Source organism: Ambystoma mexicanum, chromosome 2q (assembly GCF_040938575.1).
Source record: "Ambystoma mexicanum isolate Mex_15411 chromosome 2q, UKY_AmexF1_1, whole genome shotgun sequence".
NCBI classification, from domain to species: Eukaryota; Metazoa; Chordata; class Amphibia; order Caudata; family Ambystomatidae; genus Ambystoma; species Ambystoma mexicanum.
The window spans coordinates 677,771,176-677,797,840 of record NC_090924.1 but is presented as its reverse complement, the minus strand read 5'-3'; the positions used below and the strand labels follow the sequence as shown (position 1 = coordinate 677,797,840).

The 26,665-nt window shown below is 43.5% G+C and overlaps 1 protein-coding gene across 2 annotated transcripts in view; it reads left to right on the top strand.

Moving 5' to 3' along the window:
* FAM234A (family with sequence similarity 234 member A) overlaps positions 1-23,962 on the top strand; it is a 1,050,028-nt gene extending 1,026,066 nt beyond the window's left edge. Inside the window, exon 12 of one of the 2 annotated variants that reach the window (XM_069647858.1) lies at positions 21,006-23,962. In XM_069647858.1, the coding sequence (XP_069503959.1) occupies positions 21,006-21,028 (23 nt within the window). In that variant the 3' untranslated portion in view covers positions 21,029-23,962. Of the gene's footprint in view, positions 1-1,911; positions 12,696-21,005 lie in introns of those variants that run through there. The other variant, XM_069647857.1, reaches the window with a different exon arrangement.
* Positions 23,963-26,665: the final 2,703 nt, after the last annotated feature.

Below are 26,665 nucleotides of genomic sequence, written 5' to 3'. Positions count from 1 at the left end.
TGGCCGTCGGGCCGAGGGATCCTTGGATCCTCCCGGTGGCAGTGTTGAGGGACCAGAAGGTTCTTGTACCGGATTGTCATCCGAGGGGCTCCGCCCTTGTACCGGCAATATGGCTGAGGGGCTATGCCCTTGTACCAGCAATACATCCAAGGCGGTGCCTAAACGTAGCTCTACTGACCCCCGGGTTGAGGGTGTCACACCTCGCGAGCCTAGGCCCGAGGAGCAGGCTAGGCCTCGTGATCCACACGCAAGAGTCTTGGAGGAGTCCGGGCCCAGCGGACCGAGCAACACGTAGCAGGCAGCACGACAAGATGGCCATCGTGCCAGACAGAGGCACCCGTCCGACACCATTCCAGGAATTTGGCAAAGAACTAGTGTCAAGGTGGGACTGGCCTCAACCAGGTACGTGGCCTACAGCCTATCCCTCTTTTGCACAGGGCAGATTCCCACTGCGTCCATATGGGCAGGGTACGCAGCGGCTCCAGCAGCTACCCCATCAGCACCTCCTGCCGCCTGTTCGGCCAGTGAGGAGGGGTTCTTCGAGAGGTTTCTCGGCCTCATGAAGTCACCTCGGTTGGGGGTTATCCTCAAGCACGCCATCAGGGAAGTCCTCCCCGCAATGTTAGCGGCACCATGAGCACCTCTGCTGGCGCCCCAGACCTCGGCGCAGCCGCTGCCTCCGGCTCCCCAACCGATGCCTCAGGCGGATCCGTACCAGCCTCTGTCATCTACTTGGCCTTTGGCTGCAGTCCCTGTACCCCATCCTTTGGCACCAACTACTACTCCTCCTCCACAGGATACGGATGAGGAGTAGGATCCGGATACGCCATCCTCGGCCAGGGCCTTCCACAAACGTCTTGCGGGGCTGGCGGAGTATTTGGGCCTACCCCAACCTGAAGTCGAGCAGCCGGCAGAGGGTGTTCTTGCTGAAGTCCTCACGCGACGCCCCTCTGCGAAAACGGGGATTCCACTGCAAACCGTTGTAGTCTCCCAGGCCAAGAAGAGTTGGCTCACACCCCACTCGGCCCAACCAGTCAATCGACACCTGGACTCCAAGTACAGGCATATGGAGGGGATACACTATTGCTCTCGGCCCATCCTCAGCCACACTTCTCGGTGATCGTTGCGGCATCACTATACTCCAAGCCTCAGTCGTCCTCAGCCTCCTCCTCTGTGGCGCTGCTAGGCAAGGAGGAGAAGATCTTGGAGGCGTACAGGAAGAACCTCTATTCCAACACGTCCTTGTATCTTCGTCAGGGAATAAATGATTGAGGTGTTAGAATCTTTGAGTGTTCGTAGTGAGCATTCTCCCCACCAATTGTCAGTTCCTGACATGTATGACGCAATTTCTCGTTTAATGGCCAGCCTGAAGTGCAGGTGGTAGTGTCGGTTGCACTCAGTTTTGGGTTCTTGTTAAGTCTGCACCTTTGTATTCACCACACCCCGATTATGTGATTAGGTTGTTTATTAAAGGTTCAGCAGTTTTGTTTAAATGCATTTTTCTGATCATAGGTTCCTGACTGGTGCATAGTCTGAAGCCACTTTCTGTATGTATCCCAGCGCTTGACTCCAGCAGGATTATTTTTAATGGTGTGGTGTGTTTGAAGTGTTATTGTTGGCTTCTCTGGGAGCTTCCAATCTGCTTTCTGGGTTTGCATTTTTAATGGCCCAACGTGGTTATTTTCTTTTCACCGCCCTTCGTAATTAAACAAATGGATAAAGGTAACTGAAAGAATTAATTGGAAAGTGAATGCATGCTTACTGTGGCTTAATGCACACTTGTCTTATTTCGTACTGGTGTCTCCAAGTGGTGTTCTCACTTGTATTCCAGACGTGTATATTTTTGACAAATCACGTTTGTTACTTTTTTATATCCAGCATGTTTGATCCATCTTGAATCTGTTCTTACAGCTGCTTTGTTCGAGCGAAGTCGTCATGCCTGCTATGTGTTGCTGAATGGGCCATTAGCATCTGCTGAACCAGGTCCAGTGTCTGTGTCTAAGAGGAAGCTGAAGGAAGACATTGCTAATGGCAAGGTCATCTGGCTGAGCAACGAAGAAGAATACAGTGAAAAGGATATCAAGGATTTCTTCCTCAGAATGCGATACAGCAGTGAAATCGTTTGATGGGTCCATAAATTGCACTTTTCCCTCTGCAGGGTTATGCTACTGTATGCCTGTGCATTTCCATACAAGTTCTTTTTTGTTCAATATCACTGTAATCGATAGGATGGTAAGCACTGTCCATGCAGCGGTTTTAAAAATGTAATATTTTGTTTGCTCACGTTTGTCGAAAATGCCAAAGCACGGTTGAGATGTATGGTGGAAAAAAAAGCTTTGTAAATGCTCTTTATAATAGAAGCACATTTGCACTTTTCTGCAAAACGTGTTACTCGAAGGTAGGTGCCCTCAAAACAAGCCTTAAGTAAGATATCTTGGACCTTTGGAAAAGGGTCATTCTTGATATCTGTGTGCCCCAGGGCAATAATGAGGGTATTTTTCTGTTTGGGGTAATAATTGGTTAATCTGTGGATTTAAGATGACTTTACATTAGTTTCTGCATCATTTGTACTTTTTGTTTTGCTCAGCCAGTCACTGATGCAAACATTTTCTTCTGTCTTAACGGAATAGGTACTTGCACTACAGAAATTGTTTGAGTGCAATATATATTCTGAAAAACAAATGTTGGTTTGCCAAATAGCTGGAGATTCGTTCAGCATGAAGGACTGTTGAATAATACTGTAAGAATACAAATGCAGACTTTCCTTAATAACTTCAATTCATCTGCAGACATAATAATTGTTATTGCTGTTGTTCGGTAACCTGTTTTCAAATGCAGTTCAATGTTCCTTGATGCTTCAAGTGGGTATTCTTGTGCCTGAATATAGGTTTTAAAAAAATCAGGCTTTGGTACTCGAAACAAGAGGTTGCTGTGGTCATGTGACATCACTGAGTTGTGAATATGCTGATGCACATCAAAGTAAACCAGTACCAGGGGTCTGAAAGAAAAGCCACACTGCGGTTACTGGAAGTGCAAGTAAAACAGCAGTGGTCTGTTTGTTGGCTACTAAGGATGTGAAATTACTTACTAGCCAGTAAATGATGCACTGCGTCTTACTTGGACTTAGTCAATCAACCAGATGTCATTCTTAATATAGGATCAATAATACTGGCACCTAGTATCCGCTCTCCAATCGAGTAATTCTACTGCTGCACCAAGCGTTAAAAACACACTTATTTCTGCCACAAAGTGTGATGGAAGCACTTATGAGCTAATGCCTGGTCTTATTCTGGAGACTTGGCGGTGCATTAATTACTTACTTTTTGGGCAATCCTCTGTGTTTGTTGCTGGGCCATTTCGCCCAATCTCTTGTAGTGGTCTACATTTCACTTTTTTACTCCAATCAGTATTTTGTATTATATTTCAATAATACAAGAACGCTTCTTTTCCCCCCATAAACCAGTTTGTCACAGTTGAGCACTTGCTCCATTACTAGTAAAGGATTTCATAATTGCACCGTCTTTACTTTTCAAGTTCATAGAACACAATCCCCCCTTACTATTCCCATAACTCTCCTCCTCATGACCCAAGTAAATCTTTCCTTCCCTTTCAACAACCTCTTTACATTTTGTTGCATTTACCCCAATGTGCATTAAAACTCTGAACTTCATCCCCTGCTCACACCTCAATATCACAAAAATGTCCTCATAGCCTGAGGTTTACGATGGTCCAGAGGATAGGCTGGAGACACTAAATAGGACATAAAAAGGACCCACGCCCTTGGTATTGGTAAGAGAGTGAAAACGTGTCCATGCCCATTGTGACCCATCTGCGGGACCACCATTCACTTTTTTCAGGGGTAAGCAGAGACTTCATTTGGTGTGCTACAGTTAGCCTAGCTGCCACCAGCATATGGGATATCAATTTCGAGTGATAATCTCCAGTGTATATGCGGCCACAGTATACACATCTCCTAGCCGGAGAACCAGAGTCCCCATAAGAAACTTAGCCTTGGTTATGTCTTATACATGTGTAACAATTTGAGCCCAAAGGGAGTTAACCATACAAAAAGTCCATTCTATGTGGATCCAGAAAATAAACGGCGCCAACTAAATGGGTGAGTGGTGGGATAAATTCTATTAAGGCGAAGTTCAATTTGTACTCCTTTTAGTTGATCTGAGTACACATGGACTTCTTTACTACCATTATGTTTTAAATCATAATTCCATTAATTCAGTATCTAGGTCCTTCCCTAAAGTATCACATAAGAATGTGGCAGCAAGGGTACGTAATGTCTAGTCTAGGAGCAGTAAAATCCTCCTCTTTGGTTTAATGTCCAGAAACCAGTCTTCGAATGTATGCACATCCCTAGCCCCACAATGCTTAACAGGAGGTTGTCAATGTGTGTCGAAGTTTACAAAATGTGAGCCTGATACCTGCTATTGAAATGCCTGCACACAATTAATAAATAGCATACATACAGTTGACCTAATTTCAGCACACTCACTCGCCTCTATGTAGCCAACCTTAAGACCTCCATCCTTGCCCCTGGTTTGAACTAGCTGTTATGCCAAACTGCAGCACGCAGTGATGGGGGCAGGGGCAGCCTTATATTTCTGTTAATGTTGTGAGACCAATATCAGTGAGCTATTCAAATGACCTGGAGCTTATTACTTGGCAACGCCTGGTATCGGAAGAGGTATAACCCTAGTAAGCCTTTTAATTGGAGCGATCAAACTGTACTATCAAAAGCCATTTTTTGTCATCTGCTCTATTTGACCATAACAGTGCAGCAGAGAGATTATCGGTCAGTAACTATTTAGCAATATTAGAGACTCCAATTCCCCATTTTTATAAGAAGCCAAAAGTATCTTCACCAAAACCTTGCAAACTTTGTTAACTTCCAAATAAATTTAAATATTTTCTGCTGAATGGTTTTGACTATGTCTCCAGAATACAAATGGGAAGAGATAAAAATATGTAATGGAGCCAACAAAGTAGGTTCATTTGTATTGCAGGAACTCTACCTACGCTTGAAACGTCCAAACTTCCCTGCCTTCAAATGCTAGAATGCAGAGGCAATAACCCCAGCCATGTTGTGGTGATAACGAAAATTATACTTTTTTGTCAAATATATTCCTAAATACTGTATTAGTTTTTCTTTTTCCCATTCAAACTAATGGGTTGATTAAAGTGTCTGAGCCCTGAAATGTTTAGTAGTTTTAATTTTGATGGATTCATTATGAACCCCAAAACTTAACAAAACAGTGCAAGTTCCCGAGTAACTCGAGGAAAGATTCTCTGAATTGCACATAGTGAAAATCCTAAGAGCGGGAAAGAAAGCACTTGCTTATGGCATACATCTGCCATCATCATACCCTGTATTGCTTCATTCTGATGAAAAGGTGGAGAAAAAGGCTGAGTCCTCTAAAAATGAGGCGAAATGATGAAAACCTCCATTCATTTTCTAGTTCAGTTTTGTAGGGCATTTATAATTCGATAAAATCCATTGTTGAAAATTGGTGCTAAATCCAAATATATACCCAATACCTTGTGAAGATCGGTCCAATTGAGACAATCAAATTTCTTTTTGGCATGACTGAATAAAGGTCACAGGGCTTTTCTTCTGTCCTACATAATCTGATATTCATTATACGCCAAATGTTCTTAGTTACCTTGCCCAGTTACAAGCTGATTGGTATGCATTTGCCAATGAAAGCAATATCCCTGCAAGTCGTAATGCTAATATATTCAAATGTGTGCGGGAATTGTAATGAAGTACTGCTTTTTTTATATGTAGATAGCAATAGGTCCTTATTGAGTTTATCAGGGTCACACTCGATTCAACCTTTTACTAAGAAACTCTGGAATAGGAGAATCCTCTGAGGAGAAAGTATGTGGGAAAAAGTCTTATAAAACACTGCCATAAAGTCCTACAAACCCAGGGTTGTTGGTTGGTAGATCTAAAGAATCTATATCCTCAATTATGAGGGAACGCTCGCCCTGGACAAATATTTATCCATAAGCTCATGAATCATTGATTGTGATGTCAATGTGGTCCTAAACAAGCTTTCTAGTATCTCATTCTGAGCTATGAAGATCACCTCCCATAATGCTATGATAGTATTGTTTGAAACATGTTTTATTTTTATGCCAATAAACTGAAAGCCATGTCAGATTTTGAAAAATAAAATAGATTTCAAAGAGTTAAAGGATGTCCTTCCTACACCACAAATCATTCAATTTACCTCTTGCAGGTCTCGAGACAATATGATTTTGGCGACCCAATAAATAGCCTTATGTTCTGTTTCTAGATTTTGAATACCTGTTTCAAGTTTCTTTTTTACATTTTTTTAAACTATTCTTAGCTAAAGCAAAACTAATGATCAAACCACAAATCACTGGATTACATTTCTCCCAAACCATTGTTTCACTTGTTCCTCTTTTACAGTTTTCTAAAAAGTAGTTTATCTGCGTAGATTTCATCTCTGCAACCACCCTGATGTCTGAAAGCACTACACTTCGCTTTTCCAGGGATTTACTTATCATACTACCTCAAGAGTAGGCACTAAGGAAACCGTGGAGTGGTCTGATAGTTTTGCATGCAATATCCGCCACTTGGATATATTGTACTGGAGACTTTTGAAATCAACGAATGGTCCAACCTATAATAGCTCTTATGTATTATAAGTAATAGGTGACATTTCTAGTAGCGTGGTTCTGCTGACACGAGCGAAAATTAAGTGCTGATCCCTGATCACCTCATCAGCAATAAAGAACACGGTGGAGAAACTGCTATATTAAGTTGAGAGTGAGCCATGTTAGGGTCCAGGACTACAGTAAGGCCTCCTCCGATTAGGACGTCTCCTTTGTGAAACTGAGATATTATCTGAAAGAAATGTTTATAAAATATTTGTTGTATTCGGTCCATATACAAAAAAGACTATTTGCTATGTATATTTAGTTGTAGCCCAAGGCATTTGCCTTTGTGGATCTAAACGCTTGGCAAGAACCATAAACCCAATATTCTTTATCAAAATTGCATCCTCTCGTTCCTTGACCTCCTAAGGATGAAAAAAATTCAATGGGAAACATTTTGTAATTTAGTCTATGAAAATCTCTGGGCAAGAGATTCCATTCCTGTATAAAGCTGTCTGTCTGCAGGCACAATACTCTTGTCAATATATTTTTCTCTTGGCTGGGTAATTTCACCCTTGAACAGTCCTAGACACAATTATTTCAGTGACCAAGGGCAAATGGGGCCCAACCGACAGCCTCTAAAGGCACTAAACCCAAAATAGCAAAACAATAAAGTATCCTAGCTATAACAAAAATGAATAGTTGAAACATCTAGATTTTGGATTGACAAGGTAATACGATTCAATATTGTTTTGACCCCCTTCTTGCAATTGCTGCTTTCTCAATTCCTTTTCTTTCATCAAAATTGACATGGCACTTGGACCATGTATATTGTGTCCATCCCAGTAGCTGGAATCTAGATTTCCACTAGCGATGCTTTTAAACCAACTTGAATGTTCCAACCTATCTGGAATAAAAGTGCATGTGCTTCTAGTAAGCCTTCAATTTGGGTGAGATGCATTGGACCCCTAATCTGTTAAAGGAATAAGCACATTAGATTATATAATCGGAAAGTTATTCAACACTCATTTTATGCCTCAAAATTGGAGCAGATCTGTCAGTTTTTTTTCTATCCTATTTATAGACTGTCGCCTTCTCCTGCAGCTCCTCTTCCTTGTGCCAAGTCCGATTGCGAGGAAAGGTAGGAGGACCCTTCTCATGGGTTTTTACCTTTCACTGGAATATTCAGGAATTTTGCTTCAGCTACAAATGTGGAAAATGTATGCCTCGCCTTATCCAGTAAAAAGATAATCTTGAACAAGAGCCCCCAACGATATTGCATCTGCCTTTGGTGGACCCACACCGTTATCAGTTTCATTTGATGCTACTTCTGGATATTCGAGGAGCCAGATTCTGAAAAATACATTATTTGGCCACTCTAAAATCTGTTGGTTCCTGATTGTGAGCATAGGATAATATTTTTTCTCTTACCTGAAAGAAGTATACCTTACATAAAACATCCAAGGTTAATTCCTTTTGAAAGGCCCAAGTGGGTATTATTTGCTTGCTACAATTTTGTGCCATCCATAGTGGTCTTCCATCCCTCCACAGCCTCTGGTATTGGAAAATTGGGGAAAGAGGGTACTTAGCAGATTTCTGCTTGTTCACGTGTTATTTCAACACCTCTAGCCTCCATGTGGGTTATGTTTTACCACTTTTCACCCACCCACTCGCCATGCTACTGGTTGAGTTGCACGGATATGCCCCTTTCCTCTAATGTGGAAAGTTGGCCGCATATCTACTTCTCCTTTATCCCTTGGTATCTACAGAAGCCAATTACACAGGGAGCCAAGACTTTTCCTCTCCTCAAAGCATCAACTTCAGAGAGCACCACACTTGTTATCCAAACACAGCATAGCTGTGTGCGCTCCAATACTCTCTAAAACCGTGGGCTTGTGAAAGGGTTCCCCGGTCTCACTGGCATTTCAGTCTGATAATCAGAAGATGAACAATGACAATGAGTGCTGCTACAGCAGCCCCATCCATATGCCGCTCTCCATATTCTCCAAAACCCATTGTACTATCCGAGGTCCTGTTTAGAGGCTCTGTGGTCCTGATGCAGCCCTATGTACTTGCCTGAGCGGATTTCTTCACAGCCGCAGCATCTCTGCCATTGGCGCTATCTTGGGGGTAGGTCCGCCACCAGTTTTGGCTTTGGAACTTTTGATTTGCTTAGTGATTTCTCTCAAGCTTCGATCAGACTGCCTTAACACTCCTTCGTGAGTAAAGGGGGGGGGGGGGGCGCTAAGGGTGTCTTAACCACTACCTATATCGTTCCTAGACCATAAATCAGTCTTAATCCGTCTTAATCCGACACATATATGTATTGACTTCCCAGGAGCCCTGTGGATTCAGCACCGCACCGGTCAGTCACTGGACCACGCTCCTTGTTCTACACTTTCCTACCACGTGTGGCACAAATACAAGTGAACTGTATGGTTGGTCTTGCTCTAGACATGCTCTAATATGCCTCACACCATACTTAGAACCATTGTGTGAATGGTTTTTAAATTTGACACAACTGATCCACTATGATAAAACACAAAAGGGTATCCTGTCCAATTGCTTTTGGTTTTTCTTAGTTTAAATAGGCTTGCTGTCTCTGGATTAGACACGGGGAGAATACACAGCGGGAACTGGTAATTTGTATTTGAACAGAGACTGTGGCTCCGGACACATCTTGCAACACTGGTTTCTCTGTCCTTTTATATAGGAGGTGCACCATCGAATGTATGTGAAGCCTTCACTCTAGGAGGGTAAGAAATGTTTTTTATCCCACTCACAAAATGTATAGCAGTAAGATAACATGACTTTTAATGTGATGTATATATGCAACCAAGGTGAAGACACTAGACTTGGGTAGGGCGCTCCCCCCACTAAAGCCCCCTTCCCCCCACAAACCTATCTTAAGTGCCTGTGGATCACTCCCACATAAATTATTTCTGCACATAATTGTGGGCGGAGGAGTACCCTATGGGCCCCCTTACCTTTCCTTGCACTCATCAACAAATATGACAAAATCGAATACCTAAAGTAGCAGCATGTATTGCACAAAGTAGTAGTAAATATCAGCATGCACAAGAGCATGGAGCTGAGAGAGGGAAAATAATTAACAAGAGAAACTAGCATGAATTGCTTTTTGTTCAAGGGGATTAATTATGCAGATCATGGCCTTCTGGTGGCAACACTTTTGCTTGCTAAATTTCCCAAAAAAGGAGTGAGGCATGAGGCAATAATTTGAAGCCGGATTATGCAGTAAAATAAAAAAAGACTTTGCTCTTTTGGAGCCTAATTATGAGCACACAGGACAAGGATTTGCACTCAATATTTAAATATTTTCAGAAGCGCGAATAATTTATTGTGTTGCTATGGGGCTGTGAAAAGGCCTTTTTATTGCATTGAGCTGATCCTTGTGTTTAACATCAACGTCTCATCTTTTCCAAATTAGGATTAGTAATGTCATAATGGTATGTGTCTGTGTGTAGCCTTTGTGTTTTAGAGCGTGATGTTGTTAGGACATTGACTGGAGAAATGTAGCCCCGAAGGTCCCCAGTCTGTAATTATTAGGTTTAGTGTTCAGGTAGTTTTTGGTGTCTATTCATTACTACAGCCTGTCGTTTGTCAGAACGTAAGCTGTCAAAGTTAAATGCTAAATTAACCTTTTTGTTACTTTGTTGTTTTTTTCATTGCTATACAAATGCAGTTGTACTAATACACGTGGAAATTAAATACTATTCATTTGCTTCCAAAGTACAGCATATTGGTTGGTAGGCTTAAACGGAAAACCTGTAACAGAGTTAATATTTTTTTCATGGCTTGGAGCCACCATTAGTTTGAAGGCACATTGCAGGTTATACAGTTGAGTGCAATGAAAAAGGATAATTACCATTGGTATATTTTGGTGACTTTGGATAATGCAGTTACACACTTTTTATTTATTCATATATATTGTGTTTTGGTTCACAATTAAAACCTTTCACAAATTAAAAACTTTTTGAAACTTACAAAAAATTCAGTAAATTTAAAATATATCGAGATGAAAATTAACAAATGATTAACATTCCATAAAACACAATAAGCTTTGTGAATCTCAAAACAATACAGGAAATATGGCAAAGGACCTATACAAGTTAAAATGGATTCATAGAAAAAAAGTGCATATCCCTATCTGGACCCAGTCAGATCTGAGGGGACTATAAATATCTGGTCCAAACCGAATGCATTACCATACGGCCAAGGCGGAAAACAAAGTGCTTCCGTGCAGTGTGCCATGCCCCAAATCCTAATCCGGGAAGAGTCAGTCCTATAACAGTTTCAATTTATCGAGCACCGCACATAAAAAGGTGCATTCCTCTTCAGGTTTACCCTCATTTAAATGTTCTCAGACACGTTTGATGCATTACGTGTAGAATGTTCTGTGGACCTAGTAATGCTCCACATGAAAGTGCCAAAGATGACCAACTTTTTTTCCTTCTGTTTTTGGATTGCTTGTTCAAAGATATCAATGTGGAAAGTAAACATGTGCCTTTTCTGTGGCTGTGCACTAGCATGTGATGCCCCAAAACTATAATGAAACCCTGTCAAATGAGACATTTTCAGTAAATATGTGACACTTATCACGACATTCTGAGCCGCTATTGGCAGTTGTCATAAGGAAGCATTGCTTGCTCAAGTGTGCATTTGCAGTAAATATTTTTTTCATGTTTTACAAACCATCTGCAATTAATTTACAAACGCTTGTTAAACTGAATTGGACTCATGCAACCAAATGATTGCCACACTCATAAAGTGCATTCTACCACTGGAACCATCCATGTGTGGCCATTGTTTGTACCCTTTTCTAGTGTTTGTGAATAGCAAACCATTTCAAAATCTAAACAACGTACTATATTGTCAAAAACCAAGTTGGGGCTTTCTGGACTATTTAAATCTGGAAATAGCTATAATCATATCAAATCAGTTTGCTATTGTAAAAACTGTTCTGTTCAATACATTTTTTAAGGGCTGCTCTTTTTTCTAGTTAGCTTCTTGAAACAAATGTATGTTTTCTGTGAGTAAAAATACTCTGTCAAAAGTGAGTCCTTTGCAGTTTTTACCAGCAAAGTAATTTAAAACCAAAATCTGTCAATTTTGCTTTTGGGAGAATACAATCAACTCATCCCCAGTAACAATAACAGGTACTTCTAACCAAAGCAATGCTTCTTTTATCGACCCTCATGAAGATATGCTTAATTGGGCCTGCTGGCATTTGTTTTCTATGGTTTCAGTGCCACACTTGGACTCCTTGCTTTAGTTTATTATCATAACTGAATACCATTTTCCACTGCCTCCCAGCCCCCCAAAATGTACTGACACTCTTTGGGAGTATACCAACTACACACTGAGGCCCCTTAAATTCACTAACATTGGCAACCCACATACAGTAAACCATTACTGCACTTGTATTATTTGAAATTCGTAAATGGATTTTTATTTGAAATACAAAACCTCGAGGAGTGACAGCGATGGGCTAATCAAAGAGTTTTCATCCATAAAATGAACACTTTAAGCAAATGATGGGCTACGCTAGTTAAAAAATTAAATCTTCAGTACTAATGTATTCATTAGTTCCCTTTTCACCACTGAAATGTGTCTCTGGATAAAATATGCCTTTAACAGTAAGATTGTGTGAATGATCTTGGCAGATTAAATATTTTGTTTGTCCATCAGCTATATATCTATATTTTTATTTCCTTGTGACTTTGTGCTGTGATTTTATGGTTATTCTTTCATCCCTCCCAGTTCTCTATTAGGGGGAGTTTCTGCTAGTGTTCTGGTGAAATATGTTTGAACAGGTTTATAAATTACAGGTTTACTTTGTGCCTTTATGATTTAATGACATAATAAGGCTGTAACATTTGTTTTTTTTGTATATATTTTTACAGAATTGTGCATTTTTAAAAAGCCAAAATATGACTGTTGTGATTTTTCAAGGTAAATTATTGATTTATTGATTTTGTTGTACTGTACCAAAACGTGTTCAATCATTTTGATTACAATAAATCTGTTCTCCACTACTTTAGAAAAATCTATGAACATATTGAGGAAGCTTCAGTTTAAAACAGGTTAAGAAATAAAATGTTGATACCAGTTTAGAAACACATGGAAGTAATGGTTTAATTTATGTGGTGGTAGGTAGCATGTTGCCTTTTGGCACTTTACAGTATTTGTACCCTGTGATGTTGCAGTGCTGTGGGATAGCCTAATCTCAGACAGCCCTGCAAGGTAAAGGTGCTGGTCTATTCTGCTGTATTTAACATCTCTACATATTGGCTCAATATAGTCATATTCCATGTACACAGCAAAATACACAAATTCACTTAAATTGAAAAGTTTAACATTAGTCTGTGATTCATTTTAAAATGCTTGTGATCCAATGTGAAATGAGCCTGTTTTTGTAGAGGAGACTGAAGGATCGCTTAGAGGCCATCAACACCTCCCAATATTTGGTCTATGACGTTTTGGCTAGTGGGGTAGCTACTTTGGGAGCCCTTGTTTGGATCTTACTGTGGTGTATTGAAAAGATAAAAAAAACGAATTAGACTGTGCACGCCACCACCCTATTGGGATTAAAGCACCAAGATTTGTCTATGTAGAGGCAGGTTATGGTGGAACTGCTGCTGATTTTCAATACTCTGAGAACTGGCGGCAAGCCAGTACGTTCATCAGGTTGGACCTATCCAGATTTTTTTTACAAAAGCACCCATAGCTACCACTGGCTATTCTCATTAGTGTTCCCCTATTAAAGGGTGTTTAGTTTAATCCATATGCAAGTACAAGTTTCAGTGCTAACCTCCAGTTTTTCCTCAACAATGGAAGGAGGAATGGCCTCGGTCAAAGCCAGCAGTTTAACCTATTGATTTTCTGCTTTAAACTGTGACAATATATTAGAACAATTCCAGAGAGCTGCCACGCAAGTAGCGACATTGATGTTGTCAGCCTCAAAGTGTTAGGGCTGCGGATATAATTGCACCAGTTTATTTGTGGCAGACAATAGGGCCAATTTCTTTCTTTCTTTTATTTATTGGATATTTATAAGGCGCTTATACAGCAAGACAGTGTTTCAAAGCGCCACAAGGGCAGGGAACAAGGGAGCGATTAAACAATGAAAATGACAATGAATAAATGGAACGGAACAGCAGTCCTACAAGGCCATGTGACATTCGCAGCATGCAAGTGCAGTGAAAAGAAAAAGGGGGGCTGGGAGTAAGTGCAATTGGGGTACCCTAGGGGAGGAAGTGCCAGAGGTGCCCGTTGGGGACGCAACGGGTAAGTACATGGGCAGATACATCCCAGGTGAAGGAGGTCTACCGCCCAACAGCTAAGTGCAGGGCGGAGGCAAAAACCACCTGGCGTGTGGGCACAGAGGGCAGAGCTGGGGACAATTGGGCAGAAGACAAGGGCCCAATTGCACTCTTTGGGGGGACCAGGCCACCAATCCCAGCGCCAGATGGGATGGTTAACATGGGAGGGGGAGAGGGAAGGAGGAGGAGAAGAGAAAGGTCTTGAGTTGTTTAAGTAACTTGAGGCGGTCCGGTTCAAGACACAGAGGGAGCCTGTTCGAAAGGAGGGAGCCAGATGAAGAGAGATCTGACCACAGCTCTCCGCTTTGAAAAGCGCTTGATCAGCAAAGAGTTGGAGCCAGAAGATGGAAGGGATCTGGAAGGAGGGTATTTAGTATGAGAGAATTGCAGGTAGTATGGTCCCAGGCCCCAGACAGCCTTTTGATCCTTGCAGCAACCGGGAGCCAGTGCAGAGGTTTTAGAGCTGGGGAGACATTGTCCCAGGGCTTGAGGCCACAAGGGTAAGTCTCTCAGCCCTATTCTGAATTAGTTGAAGAGGACAGAGTGAAGAAAGAGGCAGGTTGAGGAAGAAGCTGTTGCAATAATCTATCCCGGAGACCAGAGCTCTAGAGACATTGAACTTCTGGGGGAAGATGAGGAAAGGGAGAATGTCACTAAGGAGGTGAAGTTGAAAGTGGGCCTTCTTGGCAAGGTCCACGATGTGAGGAGTAAAGGAGAGAGGAGTTGAAGATGACCTCAATGTTTCTAGCCTCAGTGGAAGGAGAGGGAGGTGAGCTCATAGAGGGTGGGCAGAGTGCAGGAGGGAAACGGGGAACAGGTGTCCTGATGAGAAGGATCGGTCTTACTGGCATTAAGACAGAGATCATTGGAGGCACACCAAGAATGAATAGCAGACAGGCAGTCAGGAATGATGGATGAAGAGGGAAGAGGGGAGCCAATGATTGTCAGACTTGATTTTCTCAATCTAAACTTCTCCAAATGTGTCTGACATTTAATTTCCACAAGGACAGCATAAAGCCTGATGACATGACATAGATACACACACACTTGCAATGCATGCTCAAATCTTGTGTAACCGGAGTCCAATGGGACAATGGTTAGGAAGAGTGTGGAGGGAATACAACCTGTGCACAGTGATGTGGTTAGATAAAGCAACTACATAACCAATATATGTAATGAGCGACTTTTAACTAGCCTGACCTGCCTAAAGTATACAATTCCTTATTTATAGCACTGGTTTTCCACAGTAAACTTGGGGATCATGTACACCAGTAGTCTAGCGGATTTCCTAGCTGTGGGACCATGAAAGTGCACTCCGGGCTTTGAATAGCTAAATCTTACTTGGGTTTTGAAATCTCCTTCAGTTTACTGGGAATGATGGAAGATCTATATCCTTGCTTACTTATCAAAATATTTCACAGTGAAAAACATCCTGGTTGCCAAAGTAAATGCAGAGCAGATTAGTTGAGCCCCTCCAACATTATCAATGGGGAGGGGAGTTGTAGTCCAAAATATTGGTAGAACTGCAGGTTGCAGTTATCTTTTATGAGGCGGTAACAAATGACCACACAGAAGTTCTACGAAATGTAGTCTTTGACTTGTGTAAAGAACATCTTTGCCCACTAATTCTATGACAAGACTGGAGGCGAGCATTATGCTTCAACTTTTTTAATTTACCACTCTTCAGCAGTTTCAACAAAACTCTACACCATAACAAACACTGAATAAACGTCTGAACAGACTTCATCTCCTGAACTACAATCCCCATAGTCTCTGTAGTCCATCACTTCATGCTCAGCTGTGACCACTTCCTGTCCCTGAGCTCCTCCTCTTCTTTTACTGCTCTTCAAGCAGATAAGTACTATTCTGATTACCTCCCTATTGAATGTGGAATTGTGTTAGTTTCAGCATTTGGTAGAGGTAGATTTCAGTGATATGCATATGCTAGACCAGTAGGTAGCGCGCAGTAGCTCAGGTATTGTTGCTGAGATCGTAAATCATACATCATAGGTGACGAGGGTATAACGCAGCAGTGCGTAGTAATTATAGCGAGCAGTGTTTAATTAGCCTTTGCGGGAATAGCCCGACGCGCGGGCTCACTCCGCAGCACGTCCGCCCCGTGCCATATTACCGGCACTCTGGGGGTGGCTGCTGGAGTTCGCGGCGGCTCCAAGGAGCCGAGTCGTAGCAGAGGATCCCCGGCCCCTCCGCGGCGGTGGCCAGAGGACGCAGAGCGCTTATATTGCGGCCCCCTCCCTCGGGGAGGCGGAGCTGCAGCGCTCCAGCACGCCAGGACCCGACAGCCCCCGCCTTTGCAGGGTCGGAGCCAGGAGAGCTTGCTTCCGTGTCGCATTGGATTAAGCGACGCGGAGCAGAGCAGTGTTGGGCCCGGGCCCGGCGGTGAATATTTACTAATATAGCTACGCGGTAGCTAGACCGAGCATGACTGCTCGAATCCACCGAGCTGAGAAGCTTGTGATTACTATGCGCACCAGAGTGCGAGGGGTGAATGTTTACAGCTCACAAACAGCATCGGCCCGGTGAGGCTAATAAGCCTGTTGTCCCTCACAACACAGGGAACAGTGAGACAGACGCCCATACCAGGCTCATCTAACATCTACTAGGACACGGTGCAGCCACATAAAAAAATAAAATAAATACAATATAATAATAAGATATAACTACATCTAAGAAGCAGAAGCACCTATTGTGAGAGGGCGTGCAGAGACGCCTTAACAGGTACAGCAGGCACACAGCACCTCCCCAAGATGTCGGATTTTGAGTGGAGTGAAGAGGAGCAGCCATCAAACCTTGCTGCCAGCTTCAAGGAAGTGCTGGGGAGCTCACTTATAGATGCAGTGGCTCAAGGGGTTAAGCCCCTTCAAGATAGACTGGAGTCCCTTGAGGCGATACTACAGCAGCCTATAGACGGCGCCGGGCGAAGTGATCGCACGCCCACAGAACCCTCAGAATCAGGGTCAAGGGGAGTACTAAGGCCCGAAAGAGGAAAGCCTCTCGCGACCCCCAGGGCCCTTCGGATGGGGCAAAAGAGAATGCCCCGGAGGTCGTTGACGTCTTCGCAAAGCTTCGTGAAGCTTATTTGCAGCGTCAGACAGTGCCAGACCTCACGACCCCCACTCCAGGGGAAGCAGAAGATGGAGAAGAAAACCCAGACTCGGGAGAGGAGCTGGAGGAAGACGATCCCCGCCCCCTCCCTAGACGAGGAGGAAGAAAGGGAGGAAGAGGAAATCAAACCCAGTGGAGGGAAGAGCATCCGCAAAGAAGCACCTCGAGGAGGTGGGGAGGGCATGTTTGAACCAGACAGCATCCGGAACCCGAGGTCCTCGGACTGGCCACCCTCGCCAAGAGGGGTGCAGTATATGACCAAAAGGTTAAGAAAAGCTCTGGACAGCGTTTTCGGGCAGAATGCCCTAGGCCGGACCTTCCAGGAAAAGTGGCCGAGACGCCCGAGCTGAACCCCAAGATGTTGACTTTTATGTCAAAAACAAGCAAAGACCCTCGGAAAGGGATTGATAGATCTTGGAGGAGTTGCCAGGAAAAGGTGCCGGACCTGGCCGGTCCACTCGGGAAAATCATGGACCTAGCAGAAAGGGGCAGGGATACGGGAGAAGAGGTGGACCCCGACGCTCTGGCAGGCTGGCCGCAGAGAGCGGAATCCCTTTTGGGAATGCTAACTGCGCCATCGCCTCAGAACGCCGGAGAGGCCTGCTTTTAAAGATTGACTCTAAACTCAGCGACCTCGCCTCGTACAAGGCCGGAGAGGCAGCGCAAGGACTCCTCTTCGGAGAGATCTTCGGCAAGGAAATGGGCCAGTTCGTCGGCACCTACGCGTCATCGGAGAAGGCCCAGGCCTCAATCAGAAAGATTTTCCCTAACAGAGTTTTTGGAGGGACCAGTCGCCACAGGGGTCGCTCGACTGGTCGCAACCAGAGCGGAAGAAGACCCCAGACTCCCAGGGCCCAATACTGGGAGAATAGACAGCAAGACTCCTTCTTCCCAAGAGGGCACAGAGGAAGAGGTGCCAGCCGTGGCCAAGGCTTTACACAAGGTGAGAGCAGCGCATTATACCCCCATTGGGGGGAGAACTGGCTTGTTTTTGAGAAACTGGTGTGCGCTTTCCAGCGATGCCTGGGTGCTACAAACAGTTGTAGGTATGCACCTAGTGTTTATACAACCACCAGTCCAAGAACGCAGGCCTCACCAGCAGCGTCTACAGCACGCAGAGCAGAGCCTCCTAGATCAAGAGCTATATCTATTAGCGAAGAAGAACGCCATAGAGAGGTGTCAGGGAGACCCCAGTTTTATAAGCAATATGTTCCTGGTGCACAGGAAGGAGAAAGTGCGTCCAGTAATACATTTAAAAGAACTAAACGGTTGGGTAGACTACCGGCATTTCAAGATGGAGGGCATCCATCAACTCTGAGACTCGCTCAGAGAGAGAGATTGGTTGACGAGGCTGGATCTGAAGGATGCCTACCTAACGGTGCCAATAGCTGCAGAGTTCAGGACCTTCCTAGCTTTTCGCTGGAAAAGGCAGCTCTGGAGATTCAAGACTATGTCCTTGGGGATTGCTTCGGCGCCATGGGCCTTCATCCAGCTGATGAAGCCGATAGCGGCAGCAATAAGAGAGAAAGGCATACGATTGATCATCTTTTTAGACGATCTCCTCTTACTAGCCGAAGACCGGGAGATGCTCAGATACCAGACAAGTTGGGTCCAGGACCTCCTAGCGTCCCTAGGATTTCTAGTGAATATAGAGAAGTCGGACACCGAACAAGCACAAAGACTGGACTTTCTGGGTTTCGTTCTGGATACCAAGAAGGCGACGCTCGAGCTCCCAGCTCGAAAGATCCGCGACATCAAGAGAGAATTGACAGGATGCCTGCAAAGTCAGGTACTGTCTCTCCGAACACTAGCGAGGTTAGTGGGGCAGCTTGCAGCCTCCATGCAAGCTGTATTTCCCGGTCCGTTACATTATCGAGCACTGCAGAGATTGAAGATAAGGCATCTGCAGCAGGGCTTGAGATCTCATCAATCAGTGCCGCTGGATAAGGAATCCAAGACAGAGTTGGAATGGTGGTTAAAGAATATGGACGCCTGGAATGGGCGTGCCATTTTCGGAGACAAACCGGATTTGATTATAGAATCCGCCAGCCGGCCAGGCTGGGACCCAAGGTGCGGAGACCTACAGACAGGGAGGAAGTGGAGCGAAGAGGAACTCCAATTACACAAAAATTGTCTAGAGCTACTAGCAGGGTCTTTTGCGATCAGAGCCTTCACGAAAGGGAGGATGAGATTGTGCGTCCTACTGAAGGTGGACAATCTATCGGCAGTACGGTATATAAATCATCTTGGTGGTACCAAATCCAGGATGCTAGCTGAGTTAGCGAAGGACTTTTGGCATTTTTGCCTGCAATCGGAGACATTGATCACAGCGGAGTACCTCCCCGGAGCGCTGAACATATTAGCAGATTGAAACTCTCGCTACCTCTCGTACTCCAGCGATTGGAGGCTGGATCCAGCAATTTTTCAAAGGTTGGACGAGAGATGGGACCCGCTACATATAGACCTCTTTGCTTCCTGGTTGAATGGAACGGAGGCCCACACTACGCTTTTCCCCCCGTTCATGATGCTGAGCAGAGTTCTAGCGAAGTGTCGGAGGGAGAAGGCGGAGATGCTAGTAGTAGCCCCATTCTGGAAGGCCCAAGTGTGGTTGCCGACCCTTTTGGAGCTGTTGGTGGATTACCCGAGAATACTCCCAGGAGGAGAGGATTTGCTCACGGACCCAGTTGGGTCATATCATCCTCTGAGAGTGAGAGGGACTCTCCCGCTCATCGCGTGCAGGATATCAGGAGACGCTGGGCGCTGCCGGGCATTTCGTCTCAGGCTGCTCAGCTCATCGCAGAGTCCTGGGCTCCATCCACGAGAAGGAGCTACGACGCGGCTTGGGCTAAGTGGACTAGCTGGTGCAGAGGGAGAGGTGTTCATCTCATTTCTTTGCCTGTAGCAGTGATCTTGAACTTCCTAGCACACCTGCTACAAGGTGGTAAAGCGTTCTGCACCATAGGGTTGTATAGGTCCGCAATTTCAGCAGGGCACCTGCCAATAGAGCGAGTGCCAGTGTGAGAGCACCCGGCAGTGATCAGGCTCATCCGAGGAGCCAAATTTAAGGCACCTCCAGAACCTCGATATAAAGTAGTATGGGATATACTAATAGTTAAGTTTCTGGAGAGCTGGCCTGGGAACAAATATTTATCCCTAAAACAATTGTCGGGCAAGTTAGCAATGCTTTTGTGCTTGGTTGCTTGTAAACGGGTGTCAGACGTGAGAGCCCTAGAAGTAGACAGGAAGTAATTTGGACCAGAGGGTGTAACATTTACAATAGTGAAGAGAACTAATATAGGGAAATCTTCGGTCCACTATCTATATTTTCCGAATAAACCTAAATGGTGCGTGGCAAGCTGCATCAGAGAATATGAGAGCAGGACAGCGGAGCACAGAGCTGCGAATGTTAGACAATTGCTTATTGCGCGCAGGAAGCCTTACAAGGGTGTATGTACGGCTACTATAGCCAGATGGGTTAAAGAAGTCATGCTTGCAGCAGGGATAGATGTTGGACAGTATGGAGCTCATTCGGTACGTGGAGCTATGGCATCTAAAGCATTTAAGACTGGTGTGTCACTTAGCATAATATCTCTAACAGCAGACTAGTCGAATGATCGAACTTTTAATGTTTTATTTCAAACCAAACGAGGGATTAGCGGTCAGTGTGGGGGAGCTTTGAACAAGCATAATGCTCGCCTCCAATCTGGTCATATAATAAAGATTATGCCTGCTAACTGCGCAGGGAGTATTATTTCTATTAAAGACTAGGAGGCGAGCATTAAATTCCCACCCAAGATATGTTGTTTTTGATGTTGGATTATTACATGTGATAAGAATGTAATGTAATTGTTAATACATGGACACCACCCTGATTTCTCTGCTTTGTATTATTCCTAGGAGAGGAGCAGAAGTACAACTGATGTAGAAGACTAGCAGTGGTAGTCGAGGAGTCGAAGTTCAACATTCGGTTTGGAGTGTTTCATGTTTCTGCCAGTTGCAGGACTTTGTATGGAGTTATCAGAGTGACTTTTTCAGAGCAAGTAAAAGAGAGGAGCAGCTCAGGGACAGGAAGTGGTCATAGCTGAGCATGAAGTGGACTACAGAGACTATGGGGATTGTAGTTCAGGAGATGAAGTCTGCTCAGACGTTTTTTCAGTGTTTGTTTTTGAGTTTTGTTGAAACTGCTGAAGAATGGTAAATTAAAGAAGTTGAAGCATAATGCTCGCCTCCTAGTCTTTAATAGAATTAATACTCCCTCTGCAGTTAGCAGGGGTAATCTTTATTATACATCTCTCAGCCTATAAAATGATTTCATATAGCTGCTGAGACCTGACTGCATCTTACATCATTTGCCAAGTAATTAACTTGATCAACGTGCTTCTAATTTCATGTGCCATATGCTTAGTTCTGACTTGATGTGTATTTTCAACCATTTTGGCCATCTACCAAAACATTGGCGCATCTCCCCACAGAACCCTGTATGAAATGCTTTTCTCTCTATATCAGTGTACAAGGGCATGACAAAATGCTCGGCAATACCTTACGTTTTTCTTTTTTTTTTGTGCATGCAATTTTTGAGAAATTACCTGTGACAATATAAAACGCACCTGCATTACCAAGCCGTAATTTAACTAGCAAATTCTATCATTAAAAAAAGTAAACCTGCTCATTTTCACGACGCACAAAAATTGGGTAAACCGTGGAAGAAGACAAGACGCCACAAACCAGACAGTGACGCAAATGCACTGTAAAGCATTGAGTCCTAAGTGGCTAAGTCAAAAAAAGAAGCCCTCGATGGTAGCCCCCAAATGAGCATAGATTAAAAATGCCACCACTGCAAGGCAAGTTAACCTATCTTGCAATGCTAAAAAATGAAATAAGGCAACTCTTTCATTTCTAATTTGAGACTTCCATAATTGCATGCATTTGTTACTCCTAATATCTTTTTATAGCTTGCAGTGCAAGGGAGACTCGCAGTCCTGTCTACAAAAAGATCAATTGTCTTTCATTCCACTCGCATCATTTCACCCCCAATTACACACTTGCATATTTAATGGCAGCAGCCCCTAGTTGAACCGTGTGAGGACAGACCTGTGGTACTTTGATGCTGCGCATTTCGAACGCCTAGTGTTCTTCGTACCATAGGTGCGTCAACTATATTCCTTGGTAGATGCTCACGTACTATTCTTTTGTCATGGAGCAATCATTTGATGTGATTCTTGGCAACTGGAGGAATACAATCTTGGTTTGATAACCGTTGCTCTAGACCTATAGCTCTCAAATGCTTTATTTGTTTCACCCTTGGTATTCTGTTCAAAACTACTTTTAAATGCATTATTCATTCCATGTAGTTCCCCAAAACAACAATGTCTAAATACAGATCAAATCACTTAAGAATATTCCCAGCATATATGCACATTAAATGTAGTTGCATAAGGCCAGAAAGTAGTCTGTTCTACTTCCAGATTCCCCTCGCGCCTCCAAATTAATGCACCATAACCCCTTTTAAATATTTAAAATTGAGTGGATATGAGTGTTAATAATTTCCACGAAGCAAAGAATTGTCCTTTTGACCCAAGACATTTTCAGTACCTGATTGTGCACATGATCTTACCCATGAAAGGGTATAAACTCTGATATTTAAACATCAACCATGTTTCTAATTGTTAGGGAGATTTATCAGTGTTATGCTTAATCCCCTTGCCTAGTGAAACCCTCAGTACTTTTTGCCAGACTTCTGGAACTTTTTCCTGTTCTCCTGATTGAGGGGAGCCTTTGTTCTTTGTTTTACTTGAATTTATGGAGTCTGCTTTCTTCCATATCTCTTAAAGGCATCTGTGTTACACTTTTCCAGCACACAGCACCCTCTGTGCAGTGTTGCTGAGGACCCTTTGGGTTCTCCTTTTAATATTCTTTTATTTCCCGAAGACCTACTGTTCTTAAGGAAAGAGGGATACAGAGGCATGATCCCACAAGTCCCCTCACCAGAGTGCAGAATCGAGGAAGATCAACCAGGCAGTAACCGTTCACTGTTGGAGCTGATAAAAAAGGCGCCAAAACCAAAGACTGACGTGGGACACCGAAGAAAGCTTTGCTGTGGGTCCTTTCTCGCAACTGCTGCTGTCACATCCCATTCAGAGTCCTTCCTTCTGTCACCAGACCGAGGAATCGGGAGACCATGTCCATCGCTGTTGCGCAGGAAGGAATTCAGTTGCATTTTTATCATTCGCCCTAAGGTACTGTGGGGCTCAAGGTCAAACTTGCGTCATGCTGAATATAGTCACTCCAGTGTGACTGGAGTGCGTCACAAGGCGTTTGGGAGTCCACCCATACCTCTGGCTTAGCAGCTTGTGCTCTTCTAGGGAGTCCTTTGTAGGGTCCTTGTAACTTGTGTTATCCTACTAAAGTATTTTATTTATTTAACTAAAGGATCAACTTTGCCCTTTCTGCTGCTGCATAAGACTTTTGCTCCCATCCTACACTGACTTGGACAAACTCTAGAATAGCTAGGGATTGTACTGATAAAGCATTAGGAGCATTGAAAAGTGTTGCTAGAAAGTAAATCTCTACTGAAAGTGTTGAATAACCTTATTTTCCTTACTACAGACTTTGTCTGTGTGACTTTGTAAATGATTGAAACTGTCAGTTCTCTGTAATAAATGCGGGTGTGTGGCACTACTATTTAAACAATAGAACAGTCATTACTGTCATTGTCTAACAATTGAAAACGTGAGCAACTACTATTGAAAGTCAACTTTGAAAAGTATTGTTGATATTTCCTATGTGTATTGATTAGTCTTAAATAGTATTTACTTGCCTGCCTTGTGTATATAAAATGAATGTATATTTCATAACTTTCAGTGTATAAGAGTTTCTTTCGGCTATTGCATTGACTGGGTTCATTGTATTTGCCTACAGCTTGCATCCTCCTCATGAGATAACCCTGGACGCTCTGACATTATACCAATCCTTTCGGTAGTACAAACATATACTAAGAGTTGGGGGCCTGTACACCAAGGGATAGTTTTATAGTCTCTTACCTCCAGGTGGACTTTAGGAAAACTCTCCCAACACTAATTGCTGCTACTTCATATACATTTGGTTTAACTTCTTTTTCCTCGATGGAACGGTTGTTGTATTTCTTAAAATTCAGTATTAGACCCTTGTTTGGCATATGTGTTACATATGCCACTGATGGGTTTATTCAAGGTCACTTGATATGATAGTTTATTTATATAGCGCCTATACACAAGGTGTTTCAAAGCTTTTCAAGTCAAGTGAGGGAACAAGGGAAAATACAATGGGCCTCATTACGAGTCCGGTGGTAACCGTGCCTGAAATTCCAGCAGGTTACCGCTGGACTTGTATTACCATTCCGCCTCCGTGATTCCCGGAATTACCAGGGCATTACGACCCCGGTGACCCTGGAGGCGGAATTCGGTAAAACCCCATTCCCATTGAGTCCAATAGGACTCAATGGGAATGAGGAAGTGGAAACACCGGCACCATCTCGCGATGGTGCCAGTGTTTCACCGTCCGCCTGCAGGAGGGTGGTGTTAAACCTGCCACGTCAGACCTGGCGGGAATCTCACCTCTCGTCTGCAGAACTTGAGATCACCCGGTGTGGAAACAACGGTGGCGCGGGTTTACCGCCACCGTTATTTCCACACCGGGTGACTCGTAATGAGGCCCAATGACATTCTTACAGGCCATGAACGGTAAGGTTGTGAAATTAACTATCGTACTCGGCCTGATGACATTTCAGATAATGCAAGAGCTAAGACATAGATAAGGAAGGAAGGGAGGGAGAGAGTGGGAAGGAAATGGAAACAGACAGGCGACTACCATACTAGGCTTGACGACATTTCTGGTAGAGCCGGAGAAAAACAAAAGGTAAGGGAGAGGGGTGAGGAAAGGGAGGGGAGGAACAAAACAAGCGACTATCGTACTCGGCCTGACAACATTTCAGATAGTGCTGGAGGGAGGGTGGGGAACATTAAGGGGATGGGGAAGCGACAGACGAGGTTGCTATCGTACTAGGTCCAGGGACCATTCTGATAGAGTAAGTGCATAGAAGAAAGTAAGGGGAGGAGGGGAGGATTGGGGACATGAGCATGGGCCAAAAGATCAGCGTTATCTATAGAACTTTAAACTTTCACCAATGCAGGGCACATGAAGGGGGGATACTCTGCATGTAGGCATTTAGGGAGTTTAGAGATTAAAAATAGTTGATGCCAGGAGGCACCCCTGGAAGAAACCTTTTTCCACTTGAAACTCTTCACTGACATCTCTTTTGCCCCCATACCTGACCTTGGTCATATTCCCAGTGTGCAATTAGCAGGTAGTGCCATTTCCTTTAGTCACCCAGAGTTGTTCTTTATTGACATGACCAGAAACAGCAGTCCAATCCATAAAAGCAACATGCACTGCAACTTAAAGACCTAGCTTGTATTTAAATAAAGTCAAAGATAAATGAACCCTTTGCACTACAGAAACCAGATGAAAACCTAATTGTGTATCACGCAGGATATGAACATCTAGCATCCATTCACATAATCTATTGCGCATTACTTTCCCCAAAATCTTTGAAGTTGAGGATAATGCAGAGCTTGGTCTTTATGCCTTGGGACTTGCTCGACTACCTTTTTTATATATTTTTCATAGCTGGACCATCAAACTACTCTTGCAAACTATCAGTAATCTCGGGTTACACACTAGCGTAAGCAATGGTAGCCATAGTTATTGGATATATTTATAAGTATCAATTGGAATCCCTTCTAACCCATCAGCTTTTGTCCAATGATGGGATTTCAGAAAATGTTCCACTGCCTTCCAATGGTATACAAGGAAACACTTCTCCTGGATTGTTTATAATACCCAATAGGGAGATTACATGCAGGAATCTTGTTATTCTTTCCATAATGATTGGAAACTTATTCCACTCAGAGACCCCATCACAGATGTTTCCCTAGAGTAATCTTTTCATTTTTTACCACTTGTCTCCACTACAACCATCCAAAATATTAGGTCTGCGGAAATAATTGCACCAATTTATTTGTGACCCACAATGGGGCCAATGAGGGTCCGACTTGATTTTCTCAATCTAAACTTCTCCAAATGTGTCTGTTTAATTTCCAGACGGACATCATAAAGCCTGATGACCATGACACAGATCCACACACACCTGCAATGCATGCTCAGATCTGAGAATTGCTTTCATTTTGTTCAGTGCCCTTTTATATGACCCTTGTTTATTGTACTTTCTCCTGGTCAATGACACTGACTTTCATTGCATTACGCAGCTCACTTAACTTACCCCTGCAACAATGGTCAAACCTATAAATATATGTTGCAGCTTTCTTACGCGCTGACTCATTTAAGACTTTCCTGAACACTTCCAACAGTTCCTCAAAAATGTCCACCCTCTCACTGTGATATATCTTCCTCCAAACAGATCAAGATGTCTTCCCCTCCCTCCAATACCAGTTACTCATATAGTTTGGTATACATATTGTGAAAGTTGATTATCATATTTTAAATAATTAAATAAGTAACTA